We start from the raw sequence: 15318 nt of genomic DNA, 5'->3' as shown, positions 1-15318 counted from the left end.
ACGCACGATGATCAGCTGTCCAGCGTGCATGCTCACATTGGAAAACGGAAGACCAGCTCTTCCAGTTTCCGGCAGTGCACGCACGAAGGCCAGTTGATCATCGCACATGCATGCACGCCAGAAACCTGGAAGAGAAACGGGTGACACCATGCGTGCCAGGCAACATGGCTCCGTGTACCACTTCGGGCACGCATGCCATAGGTTCGCCATCATGGTTCTATGTAATGATTTGCACATTTTTTTAAAAAAAACTTTTTTCTAATATCAGCCAACTGTAGTTGCTTCTCTTGAATATTTAAGAATGGTTTTCAAAAAAAGAAAGCTTGTTGTTGCACATTGTGCAAACAAAAATATTTGACAAATTCATATGTTTTATGTGAAAAAGTACCTTTGCAGATTTAGTCACCAGTGAGCCACGAGGGAAACTTGACAGGAGTTTGACATCTACACAAGTTTCGATAGAACTGCAGCCTACATTACAAAAATTCATCCTAAGAATATGATGTAGGCAAAGTCTGCTGCTCAGAGCAAAACCTGTCAAAGTTTGTCATTGCGGGTAGTCCTCGACTTAACAACCACAATTGAGCCCAAAATTTCTGTTGCTAAGCAAGACCTTTGCTCAGTGAAGTTTGCCCCAGTTTACGACCTTTTTGCCACTGCTGTTAAGTGAATCACTGCAGTTTTTCTTAAAAGCACAGGTGTTAAGTGAATCTGGCTTCCCCATTGACTTTGCTTGTCGGTAAGTTGTGGCCCCAGTGGACTGCAGACGTCATAAATAGGAGTCAGTTGCCAAGCGTCTGAATTTTGATCACGTGGCCAGGGAGATGCTGCAGTGGTCATAAGTGAAAAATTCTGAGAAGTCCATTTTTCAGGGCTTTTGTAACTTTGGTCACTAAATGAGCGGTTGTAATTGGAGGACTACCTGTATTGGCCAGCCACATCTTTTGAGAAGTACATAAATAGGATAGAAGAGCAAATTCCCTAGCTCCGTAATGGCGAACCTATGGCACGGGTGCCAGAGGCAACATGCCAAGCCCACTCTGGGCACGCATGTCATTGCCAGCTGCTCTTCTGGTTTCCGACCAGCTGGTCTTCATGGGCATCAGAGCGCCAGAAAACATCTTGAAAACGGTCTGGTTTTGGGGGGTTTTCTGGGCCTATTTTGGGTTGATTTCAGGTTGAAAATGCCCCCCAAATCAGCCTGAAACAGCCCAGAAAACGGTTTGAAACAGCCCAGAAAACGATCCGGAAACAGGGGAAAAAGCATGCATACATGTACCAGCCAGCTGGTCTTCTGGTGTTCCGGCACACACACATACACACATGCACACACGTTCCGGTTTGGGCACTTGAACCCGAAAAAGTTCGCCATCACTGCTCTAGCCATTGTTGTTTGGGCTAGTCTAATATTATGCAGTCATTGATAGCTATTGATTATTCTTCGTTCATTCTTCTTATCCTGTTTAAAGCCTTCCTATTTGGATAATGTGACATCACAAGGAAACAGATTCCTGATTTAGCTATATACTGTATTGTGTAAAAAGATATTTCCTTTGGTTTGTCTTGATTCTTTTTCTATTCCTTTTTATTGAAATAAATCTTTTGGGATTTAGTGCTTCTATGATAACTTTATGTTATACACAGTTGTTTTTTAAAAAAAATTCCACTTTTTTTCCTTTTTACACTTTGTACTAGTTTGGTTACGTACATACAGAAATGTAATACAGCATACACAATACAACTAACACTTTTTCCTCTGAACTTTTTTTTCAGTTCATTTAGTTCCTCCCAAGCTGTTCCTTTTTGTATTTTTTCCAGATAGTTTTCTTGTAGATAAGAAAAACCCGAACTAAATGTAATATAACAGTTTAAATGTTTTTTGAACAGAACAGAATAGAATATTCTTTATTGGACACACACAAAAATTGTCTCTGGTGCAGAAGCTCTCAGTGTATGTACAAACAACCAAGTGATATAATCATAAGATAGCAATAGGATAAGGTAATAGGAAAGATGAGAAGGATAAGTAACACAGCCCTACTACATGGGTAAATATCCTTGGGCATAAGACAGTCCCACAGCACTGTCTTTTTTTAATTATTATTAGCTGCTACCTGCCATAAATTTCCATGGTCATCAAAATACCTTAGCAAGAAAAACAGTGGCAGTCCTTCGCATAACATTTAAATTCCACAATAAAAGAATATATTTGTTAGCCTAAATCAGGGATCACCAAATCTATCTGTATTTTTAAAGTACAGTCTAATCCAAATGTCATCTATTTTTAGGGAAAGGATAGCCAAAATAGTGTTATAATAGCAAACAAATTATTTAAACTAAACCTCAATCAGTTATTTGAAGATTATATAGAGAAGGAACATGAATTAGAGTTTTATTCATTGCAAAAAAGTGTGCATTTTCAGAGTGAGATATTTTATTTTGTTTTATTAATAAATTTCCAAGGAAATAAGGAATATATAAACATTTTGCTCAATCTTGCTATAAGGGTTTCATGTCTTCAAATTATAACATGCAAGAAAAAGGAATGATTCTTGATTGCTATACTTATTGAGAAAAAATGAAAGGTTGAGTATTTTATAAAGGGGGGAGCAGTGGTGGGATTCAGTTTTTTTTTTACTACCGGTTCTGTGGGCAAGGCATGGCTTGGTGGGCGTGGCGTGGCTTGGTGGGCGTGGCAGGGAAAGGATACTGCAAAATCCCCATTCCCTCCCCACTCCAGGGGAAGGTTACTGCAAAATCCCCATTTCCTCCCGATCAGCTGGGACTCTGGAGGCAGAGAATAGATGAGGGCGGGGCCAGTCAGAAATGGTATTTACCAGTTCTCTGAACTACTCAAAATTTCCGCTACTGCTTCTCCAGAATATCACCTCGGGGGGGGGGGGGGGCGCGGAGTCACAAAAATTATTCAGACCCCTTGAAATAATCAAAGTAAAATAAATATATGAAGGCTGAGTCAACCTTGAGCTGGTTAGGATCGAACTCCTAGTTGTGGGCAGAGTTTGCCTACAATACTGCATCCTAAAATGCAATGTTAAAGATATTGTAGACATTCTGGAAGAGTCATAAAATGTTTGATCATTGAGCAAAGAGAAATGTAAACTGCAAAATAAAATTTTTTGATCCGTATTATAAAACCAAAAATTAAAACAAAATACAAATACAATTGTTGTTGTTTTTAATTGGATTTCTCCAATCAAATACTCAACTTTTCTCTAAGCACATTTAATTTTTTTTAATGTAGGCATTTCTTTTTAATTAAAGAATTTAAAAGACACTTGTTAAAATTAGAACAACTTTTGTGTTAAAAAGGAATATCTCTGGAATCTTCACTTCTATCTCTCGATAACATCATTGCCAAATGATTGTGTTACCCAATTTTTGTATATCAGTCCATATTTTTTTTGAGACCTGAATTATGGGTGTTCTAATAGGAACCATTTCAATGTGGAAGGGCAAATGGCTCTGTTGATTTTCACAGTTTTAGTTTTAGTTTTAGTTTTATTGCAAATTTATATGCCGCCCTTTTCCCTGAGGGGACTCAGGGCGGCTTACAACAATAAAGGGAAGGGAGTGCAAGACAAGACTTAAAAAGAAAGGAAACGTGATTGAAAGGAAATTGGTCATAAAAACACAACATTCACTCAACATTCGGGCGGGGTGAGAGTAATCCTATCCCCAGGCCTGACGGGATAGCCAGTTCTTAAGGGCTGTGCGGAAGGCCTGGACTGTGGTGAGGGTACGGATCTCCACGGGGAGGTTGTTCCATAATGTCGGAGCTGCAACTGAGAAGGCTCTCCTCCGCGTAGTCGCCAGTCGGCACTGACTGGCGGATGGAATTCGGAGGAGGCCTACTCTGTGCGATCTGATGGGACGCAGGGAGGTAATTGGCAGGAGGCGGTCTCTCAAATAGTCAGATCCACTACCATGGAGCGCTTTATAGGTGGTGAGTAAGACCTTGAAGTGCACCCGACGATCAACAGGTAGCCAGCGCAGCTCACGGAGGATTGGTGTTATATGGGCGAACCGTGGTGCGCCCATGATCACTCGCGCGGCCGCGTTCTGGACTAGCTGAAGTCGCCGGATGCTCTTCAAGGGCAGCCCCATGTAGAGCACAGTTCTCCTTGCAAGACCTCTGCTAATCCTTGTATTGTTTACACTTGAGAAAATAGTGACCGGTTCCCTACTAAAAAAAACATAAATTCACTAAAAACTAGTATGTGCTTGGGGGGTGGGGGCATTAGTTTCTAAATTTATCTTAATTTCCACTTGTCCCAATTTAGTGGAGAAATTATTATTTTAAAAGTATTACTCTTGTTCTAGTAAACTCTGTTAATGTTCTTTATTTGTTTCTCTTTCCAGCTGTTCCTTTCCCCCCAACTCAGCGGCTAACCCTGAAAGAAGTTTTTGACGATGGGAAGCCCCGGTTAGAGATCTTAAAAAACCATTTGGTGAAAGAAGGGCGCCTGGAAGAAGACGCAGCACTGAAGATAATCAATGATGGAGCTGCCATCTTGAAACACGAGAAGACAATGATTGAAGTGGAAGCTCCAATCACAGGTTAGAAGGCAGTTCCTGAGTCATGTAGCTCAGGGGTCCCCACTGGGCTGCGTGAGGGACCGGCCAGTATGCGTGCACTCATGGCCCCACTCGTGCAAGCTTCATCACAGGTGCTCGCGGCTCCATTCACGCTCATTTCACCACAAACGTCACAGGCATTTGTGCACACATACACACGCACATATCCACTTCCCCCTCCCACAAAATCATCCCCTCTTTCTCTCCCCCCCCCCCCAGCTCTGGGCTGCCAATCTGGGAAGGTTGGGGAACTCTGATCTAGCTGACTCCTAAAATTGAAATGTTTTCTGATGTGCCTTGTTATGATGAAGTGTGTTTGATATTGGAAAACTTGGCAACTTTTGGAAGAGAGGAACAGTTATGGGCTGCTGCGTGGTTGGATGAACCCTTAGCTTTGATTGCTGTCTGGGCCTGCCCACACACCCTTGTGCTAAGCTATCCATTTATAACTAACTTTCTGGCTCGTTCCCTCCACCCTCGCTGCCCTGCTGAGTTTTGCGCCACCCCTGCCTTACTCATCAGATCTGCCTGAGTTGATTACCTGCTTCTTTGAAGCTCTGTTTCACTCCCAAAGGGGTGCGTGCAAGTGAAGCTAGCGCGCATGCTCACAACCATTGAACCACTTGTGAACGTAAATGCAGCCCACCTCTGGAGAGGAAGTGTTTCCATACCATGAAAACAAAAATGTAGGACGGGTGGAATTCAAGAATTTAGAGCAAAGCTATGTTCCCAGCTGGTTTTGTGATTTCCCCCCCTACTCAGTGTGTAAATTTGTTTTTGCTATTATTCCTCCCTTAGTGTGTGGTGACATTCATGGGCAGTACTTTGACCTGATGAAATTGTTTGAAGTCGGTGGATCACCCAATAACACACGCTACCTCTTCCTGGGAGACTACGTGGACAGAGGCTACTTCAGTATAGAGGTGAACAATTCAACTGAGCCTTTGGGGGTTCACACTTTAAAGTCTGAATTAAGCACTGTTTTTTCTTTTTCTTCTTGTACTCTGCTTCTGGGACTGCTCAATCTTGACATCCTTCAAGACTTCCCTTCTAATTAATCCTCTCAAATGTAAGCCAGTAAGAAAAATAGTGACGAAGTCCTTTGATTGCAGTGCAAGACATCAGGGGCTCAGCAAAACAGTCTCATTCCAAATGAAAGCATTTTTTCATTCTCTCCTTTTGCAGCTACAGCTAGGCAATTGGTTTTTCAAATAACAGGGATAGATAAATTGACCCCAACAGCTTTGTTGTATTTGTTTTACAAAGATCATTGTATTTTTCGGAGTATAAGACTCACCTTTTTCCCAAAAAAAGAGGGTGAAAATCTAGTTGCATCTTATACACCGAATACAGCATTTTTGGCTTCCGGAAACCCCACCCCCTTCACAAAAATGGACGTGCAGAGGGTTTGGGAGGCCTGTAAACTGCTCCTGGGAGGGCCGGGGAGGACAAAAATGAGCGAAAAACGGGCTGTTCTTTTGCTCGTTTTTCCCCCAGCTCCCAGTAGCACTCTACAAGCCTCCTAAAGGTTACGCGTGCCCTTTTTTTGGGGAAAAAACGGGCTCGTTTTTATGAAAAACAGGCTGTTTTTTTATCATTCCCCCCCCCCAGCCCTCAGGAGCACTTCTTTGGGTTTCTGCTGTGCATGTGCAGGGACCGGTGCGCATACAGGGGATGCACGTGCACATGAATGGGGGATGGAAATGCATCCGTAGGGGCGCTTGCATTGCAATTTGGGGCCTTATGTGGTACCCCTGCGCCCTGTTTTGGACCTGGAAAGCCTCCTGCACCAACCTGGAAGCAAAAAATGAGCAAGGGGGGCGGGGAGCATGCGCGGGGGATGGGAGCACGGACGGGTCATAGGCGCAAGCACAGAGGGAGGGGCACATGCGGGAGGGGCATGTGCATAGCATGGGTGCGGGCATGCTGTTGCGGGCGCGTGGGCATACTGGCGTGCTTATGGCATGTGACGACATTTTTTGCATCCTTTTTTCGCCGTCCCCAGATTCCAGAGGCTTTATAGGAGCCTGGGGAGGGTGAAAAAAGCCTTCCCCCCGGAGGCCCTCTGGAGGCTTCAGGGACCTTCAGGAGGCTTCCCTAAAGCATCTGGAGGGCAAAAAAAGACTCTACGAGCAAACCGACTCGGGGGTTGTTTTGAGTGCTCCGGAAGCTTCAGGGACCTTCAGGAGACTTCGCTGAAGCCTCTGGAGCACTTAAACGACTCTCTGAGCAAACCGGAAGTCCGTTCCCGAACTTTCGGTTTGCCCATAGGAACGTTCCTTTGCGCTCCGGAGGCTTCAGGGAAGCTCATGAAGCCTCCAGAGGGCCTCTGGGGCGGGCTCTTTTTGCCCTCCCCAGGCTCTTATAAAGCCTCTGGAGCCTGGGGAGGGCGAAAAATGGCTTTAAAAAAGGGTGAACTCAGCTAACAAATGGCTCTGCGTGCTACCTGTAGCATGCGTGCTATAGGTTCACCATCCTGGGATTAGTAGATGAAATTGTTCTTCTCTAAAAAGTATATTACAGTGGTACCTCAATACTCAGCATTAATTGATTCTGGGAGGTGCAACGGGTACTAAAAAGGACAAGTCCCAAACAAAACACATGACTTACCATGTAACTCTTTGTTTTGGCCAGGAAGAACTTTCTGGCGGTCCCTTTTCCTATTCAGTGTCCTTCCCAGCATGGGCGACTTCCTGTCCATTCCCCACAGCTGTCCCCAGTCTTCCTGTAGCAGGGCATTGAGTAACAAACAAAGGCCGAGTACTGGGACAACATTTTGACATCAAAATGCATACCAAATTTGTGGAGTTTTGAAGCAGTCGAGTATCGAAGTACCACTGTGTTTCTGTAAGGAATAATGGATGGAAATTGAACAAGGAGAGATTCAACTTAGAAATAAGGAGGAACTTTCTGACAAAGATAACAACCAGTGGAACAGAAGTTGCCTTCGGAAGTTGCGGGAGCTTCATCACTTGGGACTTTCAAGAAAGGATTGGACTGCCATTTGTCAGAAATCGTGTAGGGTCCCCTGCTTGAGCGGGGGTGGTGGTATTGGACTAGATGATCTATAAGGTCCCTTCCAACTCTGTTAATCTGTCTTCCCTGTTGCTGTTCTAATTGTGTCTCTCCACCTTGCTGCTGGTGTCTTCTTTCTTTATTTCCCCCCCCCCCAAAGTATAATAATCTGGATTAATCTGTGAATCATTTGGTTGCTTTCTTGGCTATCCAAGGTATACTTTTGAGCGTTCAAAAACATCCATTCTCTTATTCCTTCTTAGCTATCCAAGATATACTTTTGAGAGTTCAAAAGCATCCATTCTCTTATTCCTTCTTCAGAGTCCAATTCTCACACCCATAAAGCTCATAGGGAAAACCACAGTCTGCCTGATTCTAATCTTTATAGGTTCAGGAATTCTATCTGAATTCCAAATAGTGATGTGTGCCATCAATCCTAAAAGGAAAAAGCTATCTATTACTTCATATCTTCATTGTCATTAGCTTTCCAAAGGATTTTTAAAAAAAATCTATGTAACGTGCTAATATTCACAGATTGTCTCATTATAAACTGGCAGATACGTCAGTTAAAATTACTGAAGGAGTCAGGACGACCTCAGAGTTTATTAAAAAGGTAGTGGAGACAAATATGAAAAGACTCACAACAATTGCCTTATTTATTTAATTTTTCAAAATGTGTATCTTGCTTGATTGTCTATGAAATTCTCAAATCATCCAGGTTGTCCCAAAGGTGCTTTTCAAAAAACAACTGGACTTTCTTGTTTTTTTCCTTGAGCTGGTTTCTTATCCAAGAAGCTTTTTTCAGTTCTGAAAAAGTCCAGTTGACTGCGTAGTCATCTTACTTGACTGCTTAGATTTTAATATTTTGATAGGTTCCTGTTGTAACATAGTTGAAACATCACATTTCATAATGTTTGGATGCAATCTATGAACATTCCTTTAGGATGGAAATCTTTCTCCTTTTTTTTATTTACTTGACTGAAGAAGAGGATTTCCCTTGAAAGCCCAGAATAGGGATTGCACTGAATTTTTGGGTGGGTGCGGGGGAGGGGGCAGATCCATCTTCAAAGAAGATGGGTTTAGTCTGCCCCTTTGCTTATTTTCAAACATGCTGTATATTAAAAAGCAGGTATTGAAAAGCCTCCTGAGAACAGTTGGTTTTTTTTTTACAAAGCTCTTTTTTGCTTTGTTAAAATCACTTAAATGCTTTACTGGAGGAAGTACCAAATTAAATTTTAATTTTACTTGAGACAAAAATCCCATGTCAGTCTCTGCATGAGTCATGCCTTTCTTTTAAAATTCTCCCATGGTGGTTCTTGAAAAAGAATGCTGAAATTTTGCTTCAAATTCTCCTCTAGGCAGTACTTTCAGTGGTGGCATTAATTGTGATATCTGGATTTTTTTTGTGGGGGAGACGGAGTTAAAAGCTGGAATTCTTAACTTTCAAGAAAAATGTAGGTTTTCACAAAGGTGCTCTGTTGGTGATCCCACATCTTGTCTGCCTCTGCACTACTTCAGTGAGTGTAGACATATTTGAAAAGAAACCGTTGGGAAAAGGTGGAGGAAATTGTGCTGATCTGAAGAGATGAGGAGGAAGGTGGCATAAATGCTGCTGAGATGATTGTTGGAAGTTCTGCTTAGAAAAAAATATGATATGCAATGTGCTACCAGGAAACCCATCCAAAATATTACAGGGGATCTGCTGTAAAAACCTGGCATTTGCAAAACTTGGGCGTTGCTTGGAATTAGCATCTTTTGTATGGGGCAGCATGGAGCCCCTTTCATATTAGTCTTGATTCCTTTCTCAGAATCTACGGTGGGAAGGGACCCATGATACATTTGTTACTTTTCTACAAAGCCAGGTATTCATCCTTCAAAAAACAGGGGGCCGTATATGTGTGGGCGGCTGCAAATGCCACTTGATCATACGAAATTGAGAAGCTTTGCTAAGGTGCATGAGCAGAGGCATTCCCGGTTCCTCCCAGTAAAATGATGTTTTCTGTCTTCGACGTTTGCCTGTTTTGGGAGTGGACAACAAGGAGAGTTACAAGAAGAGGGAAGCCAGGATGGGGACTCTAGAGAACCAATAACAAGAGATAAGTGTTGTGGCACGACAGCGGAGCTGGTGGCAGACTCAGACAGTGAGGAGGTTGGGGAGGAACATGGGCCAGTCATGGAGTCTAGGAAAGGCTCTGATGAGGGCTCTGCGTCACAGGCAGAGATGTGGTCAGGGCCGTCCGACAGTTATCATCTGTCTTCAGAGTCGGATATCAGGGGGACAGAAGAACAGTTTGAGCCTGTTCCCAGTGTGCGCATGCGCAGAGCTGCCAGGAGAAGGGAACAGCTAAGGAAAAAGGGTCGACTTGGGAGTAAAGGCACAGGTGGACGATGAATGGCCCCTCCCATAGGGAATAAAGAGGAGTGGGGCTTGCAGGAGACAATTAGTTCAATTCATTAGAGTGAAGATCTGTTTCCAACTTCTTGGCAAGTAATTGCTGCTGCAGCAGCGTGGTGTTTGGAACATATTGGCCTGGCAGCTCTCCAAGCCTGATAAAGGTCTGTAGTTGTGAAATCTCTTGAAAGACTGTTGACCGGCACTTTGCTAGAGGGGAATTCCCTTTAACCTAAATAAAAGGGGTTTATTGGGATGAGGAATTGGCTTTGTGCTTTTGGGAAGCCTATGTCAGAGCAACAGATGAAATACTAATATCAAATAAATCTGATGTAAGGAGTTACAAGATCCTGAGGGAGAAGCATGAAAGACTTACCAAAAAGCCAATAAGAGGTGAAATTCTAAAAAAGGCAAGAGATGGATACTTCCGAATAGGGTGACTATTCTACTAAAAGTTAGAAAAAAGAGGTAGAAGTTAGGAATTGGAAAAATAGCATTATATATGCTGAAATAGAATAGAATACATTATAACCACTAAGTATACACAAATGTTATAAATTGAAAGATTATGACTATTTTTATGTATAGCTAAACTATATTACTATTATTATTACTGTGTGTAAAATATATTGACCCAGACAATTCTTTGTCCACCAAGCACCTATGGATGGTAAAGAAAAAAACTATAACTAAAATTATAATACAACACACACACACACACACACACACACACACACACACACACACACACACAGAGAGGAGAGGGAAGCCAGACATTGGATTTGGAACAGAGAAAGTGAATTGGCAAAGATAAAGGAACGTAGCTCAAATATGTATGAGTTTTGTCAAAGCTCACAACAGCAGGTTGTTATTTGGACGTTGAAGAGAAATATCCCATGCAGAAGAATCTCGCTCCTCAATGTCCAGGAACTGCTTTCGTTTTTAGCTTTTCCAGCTGCCACTTTCCTTTTTCAAGGACGGGAAGAAACCAAGAAATTAAAGCATTAGTTTCTTCAATTGAGGTGGGGAGGATTAGGGAGATCCGCCAGATCCGTTTCTGTTAATGTCCTTTTAACAAAATAGAAGAGGAGGTAATTTTTATAATTGTATCTTGGTGCAGGAAACAGGCTCAAAAGCTTTGGGGAGGCAAGGCCAGTGTTAACATTGTTAGAGCAGAGGCCAGTGACTTGCATGGATGATGAAACAGGAAATCATCAGCTGGCCAGGGAGACTAAAATTTACAATCCTGTAACCTTAGTATGAAGCACTCAGGTGAACTTCATCACAAACGTGGCACAGACATGGAGCTAAGCAATATTCAGTTGTGTATGATTTGTAAACCATGTTTTAAAGATTGCCATGGCTAACGAATTCAAGTTTTAGCCTGTGTATGCCAGCCAGTATATGTTGAACATATTAGCTTAGCTCATGTGACTTATCTTAGCTCATGTATACTATCTTGAACTCCTTAGAAAGATTGAATACAAGAAATGAAGAAATAGGTGCTACGTCTGTGTAATTGTGTTAATGAATTCAAAGTGTCCCTTTATAACATTAGTGTCATCCTCCCCTTTGTTTTTGCAGTTAACTTTCTTTTTGATACTGCAATCAATGCTATCAGAAGTATGAATTGCTCTTAATATATAAAGTTACCTATATCTATTTGGTCTAAATAGTGTAGGGCATATCATTTTTTAAAAACTAGTCAAAGAGAATATTTGTAGCTTGGGGTACAATTTTGGAGTCCTTGGTGTTCTCTGAGCTTGGGTGTTTTCTTGCATTTCATTACCCAACTGGATAAAATTATCAGTGCATAAATATGTCTGCAAGAAAACAACCTCAAAGAACACATGGGATTCAATACATTTATTGTTCTAACGTAGGTTTAAGCTGCTTAAAACTCTTCGCCTTTTCCTTCCCCTTTGAAATAGCTAATAGAGCAGAAGCTGGCATTATATGGACTTTCTTACCATTTCTGATAGAACTGAACCAAACATTTGTTCACCCAAAGGTTCATAAGGACACTTGAGAACCACTGTTCCCTCTAAGGTGCGCGGCCGCGCGGCCGCGCACATGGCAAGAAACCCCCGCGCAGAGGTTTCTAACTCCCGCGCAGAGGTTTCTTTCAAAGCAAACGTGGGGAAGTCCTTTGCAGGCGGCTAGAACTGGCTGCCTGCAAAGGACCTCCCCAAACTTGTTTCAGCGGCAGGCAGCTCTCAGCCTGGGCGGCAGCGTCATACAGGCTGTGGAACGAGGGGGAGGAGGAGGGAACCAAAGAGAGGCTTTTGCCGAGTCTGCGCCCCACAGCCATGACCGCCCTTGCGCCTCAAGCCGCGTTTCTTCCTGCAAAGCCCTTCTGGCGTCAAGCGGAACTCTCGGGTTGCCCGAAGGGCTTTGCCTTTGCAGGAAGAAACGCGGCTTGAGGTGCAAGGACGGTCCTGGCTGTGGGGCGCAGACCCGGTAAAAGCCTCTCTTTGGTTCCCTCCTCCTCCTCCTCCTCCTCCTCCTCCTCCTCCTCCTCCTCCTCCTCCTCCTCCTTTCTGGAGCCCCTTCCTCAAAGATTTGGTACCAAAGCAATGGCGGTGAGGAAGTTGTGTCTTTTGGATTTTGCACTGTTGTCTTTTCAATGGTTCTCAGACTGGTTGAACCTTTAGCAGCTGGGGTGATATTCTTTACTGTTAAGGTTACAATTGGATGTGTTGGACGAATCTTAAAAGATGAAACTTTTATTAAAACGTTGACTTAACTAAAAACGTCTTCCTTTTTCTTCTTCTTAAATATGATTTATTTATTTTTACTTCAGAAGTTTGATGACCGTTGTACAAACTAATCCAACCTAAATGTAGAGGAGGAGAAGAAGGGGGGGGATTTAAAAAGAGCAGAGGAAAAAGAAAAGAAAGCATGAAGAAAACATAAAGAAAGGGATGGGAGAGAGGGAAGGAAGGAAGGCACTTAATGTTGAAACAGAAAATATTATATAAGGAAGAAAATGGAAATAACTTAGGAAGGAAGGAAGGAAGGAAGGAAGGAAGGAAGGAAGGAAGGAAGGAAGGAATGAATTGCACTTAATATTGAAGGAAAAGAGAATGAAGGAAAAAGTATTGGAAGGATTGAAAGAAGGAAGGAGGAACAAAGAATTACACTTAATATTGAAATGGAAAAGAAAATATAATGAATGAAAGAAGAAGTATAGGAAGGAAGGAAGGAAGAAAGAAAGAAACAAAGACTGTTGAAACAGAAAAGATAATATAAGGAAGAAAATGGAAAGACGTATAGGAAGGAAGGAAGGAAAAAAGGAAGGCAATGTTGAAATGGAAAAGAATATAAGGAAGAAAATGGGAAAAAGTATAGGAAGAAAGGAAGAAATGTACTTAATATTGAAACAGACAAGGGAATGAAGGAAAAAATATTGGAAGGATTGAAAGAAGGAAGGAAGAATGGAAGGAACAAAGACAATGTTGAAATGGAAAAGAATATAAGGAAAAAAATGGAAAAATGTTAGGAAGGAAGAATTACACTTAATATTGAAACAATTGAATATAATGAAGGAAAAGGAAACAGGAATAAGGGAGGGATGGAGGACTTCAGCTCCCAAGGCTGGGAAAAGAATCTGCACTAGGGACAATGCAAGCTATGCTTCACCCCGTCAGCAATGTTCCCTCTAATTTTTTTTCAGTGTGAGCGGAAAAGTATTCTGGGAGTTGAAGTCCACAAGGCTTAAGGCTGTCAGGTTTGAAGATCCTTGGGGGTTTTTTCCTAAAGGGTTAGGGGTGCGAGGCTCTTGTAACTTGACAGCTTTAAGACTTGCACGCTTCAATGCCAGAGTTTCTGAGCCAACATTTTGGTTGCTAAGCAGGACCGTTGTTAAGTGATACTGATATTATATAACACTTTTAATTAAGCGGGTATCTTGAATAAACATAACTTTGAGTTTCAAATAATACTGATTTCGTTGTTGTCTTAGGTGACATCTGTGAAAAAAATTAAGGTGCTCAGGCATGAAAATGTGCCGCTCAAACACTATACTTTTCCGCTCACACTGAAAAAAAATTAGAGGGAACATTGTTGAGAACTAGCAAGGTATCTGACTTTCCCCAAGCTGAGAATAGATTTTTTTTCAAAGCCCAGGCATAATATCTGACCATCCACACAGCTGCAAGATAGAAGCTCCAAAATTGCATGAACTGAGCTTATCTACCCATGTGGCGAATACCGTGACCCGTCAAAAGCGCGGACGACAAAAGCGCGATCGACAAAATCGCGCCTTTGACGTCATCACAGCGCGACGAAAAAGATCGAAAAATTCAAATAAAAATTAATAAAAATTAAATTAAAGCAAGCCGATTCACATAAAGGTAAGGGTTAGGTTTAGGGTTAGGGTTAGGTTAAGGGTTAGGGTTAGCTTTAGAGCGTTAGCGTTAGCGTTAGGGTTAGGTTAAGGGTTAGCGTTAGGTTTTTCGTTACTTTAACGGTTAGGTTTAGGGTTAGGTTTAGGGTTAGGTTAAGAGTTAGGTTTAGGGTTAGGTTTAGGGTTAGGTTTAGGGTTAGGTTTGGGGGGCTTAGGGTAAGGTTTTCGCTTTATTTTTACATTTTTCTAACTTTTTCGTCGCGCTGTGATGACGTCACAGCGCGCTTTTGTCGAGCGCGCTTTTGTCCTACACGCTTTTGTGGTGGAACCGCGAATGCCATTCCACGTATATGGTATTACTAGCTGGATACCCGTGCTCTGCTACAAAACTATGTGATCGGGCTCCTTTCTCTCTCCTTCTCTCCCTCAGGCTTGTCCCCTATCCTCTTCTCTCCCTCAGACTTGCCCCACAGAGGCCTCTCCTATCTTATCCCCTTCTCCCCCTCAATCTAACTCCTTGCCATCAGGGTGTTTTTCAGGTGGGGAGAGGGAGTAGAATGTCTAAACTGCCAGCTCACAGGCCGGATGAGTCACGCGCTGGCCACTCCCACATCCAAGTGGCAGTTGGAACAGAATTCTTTTTGGGTGGGGAGAGGGAGTAGAACATCTAACTCCTTAGCATCAGAACGTGTTAATAATAATATAATAAATACTAATGATCTGATGGTCATTTTGAAAAATCCTTTCTTAGTGAGCACCTAGAAGCCAAGAGGAACATAAGTGCCAAATTTCAGGTTTGTAGGCTTTATGGTTCTGGAGATTTCAAGATGCTGCATGAGTGGTATTTTGCTTTTATATATATAGATGACATTGGGAATTCTACGGGCATAGAAGGCCTCTTTAAATTCTGCCCATAATATGTAAATTTTCAGAAAGACAATTTCTATGTTAACTGTATTCTGGAAGA

The 15318-nt window shown here is 42.3% G+C and overlaps 1 protein-coding gene across 4 annotated transcripts in view; it reads left to right on the top strand.

Moving 5' to 3' along the window:
* The window catches only part of PPP3CC (protein phosphatase 3 catalytic subunit gamma), an 87845-nt gene that overhangs the window by 39392 nt on the left and 33135 nt on the right, over nucleotides 1-15318 (top strand). For all 4 annotated transcript variants that reach the window (XM_087706136.1, XM_087706134.1, XM_087706137.1 and 1 more), the window contains exons 2-3: nucleotides 4381-4578; nucleotides 5395-5519. In XM_087706136.1, coding sequence (XP_087562262.1) covers nucleotides 4381-4578; nucleotides 5395-5519 — 323 coding nt within the window. The remainder of the gene's footprint in view (nucleotides 1-4380; nucleotides 4579-5394; nucleotides 5520-15318) is intronic.

Source organism: Thamnophis sirtalis, unplaced genomic scaffold (genome assembly GCF_051295495.1).
Source record: "Thamnophis sirtalis isolate CommonGarterSnake01/CBP01778 unplaced genomic scaffold, rThaSir2_p1.2 scaffold_2, whole genome shotgun sequence".
NCBI lineage: Eukaryota > Metazoa > Chordata > Lepidosauria > Squamata > Natricidae > Thamnophis > Thamnophis sirtalis.
This window is presented reverse-complemented; position numbering and strand designations above follow the sequence as displayed.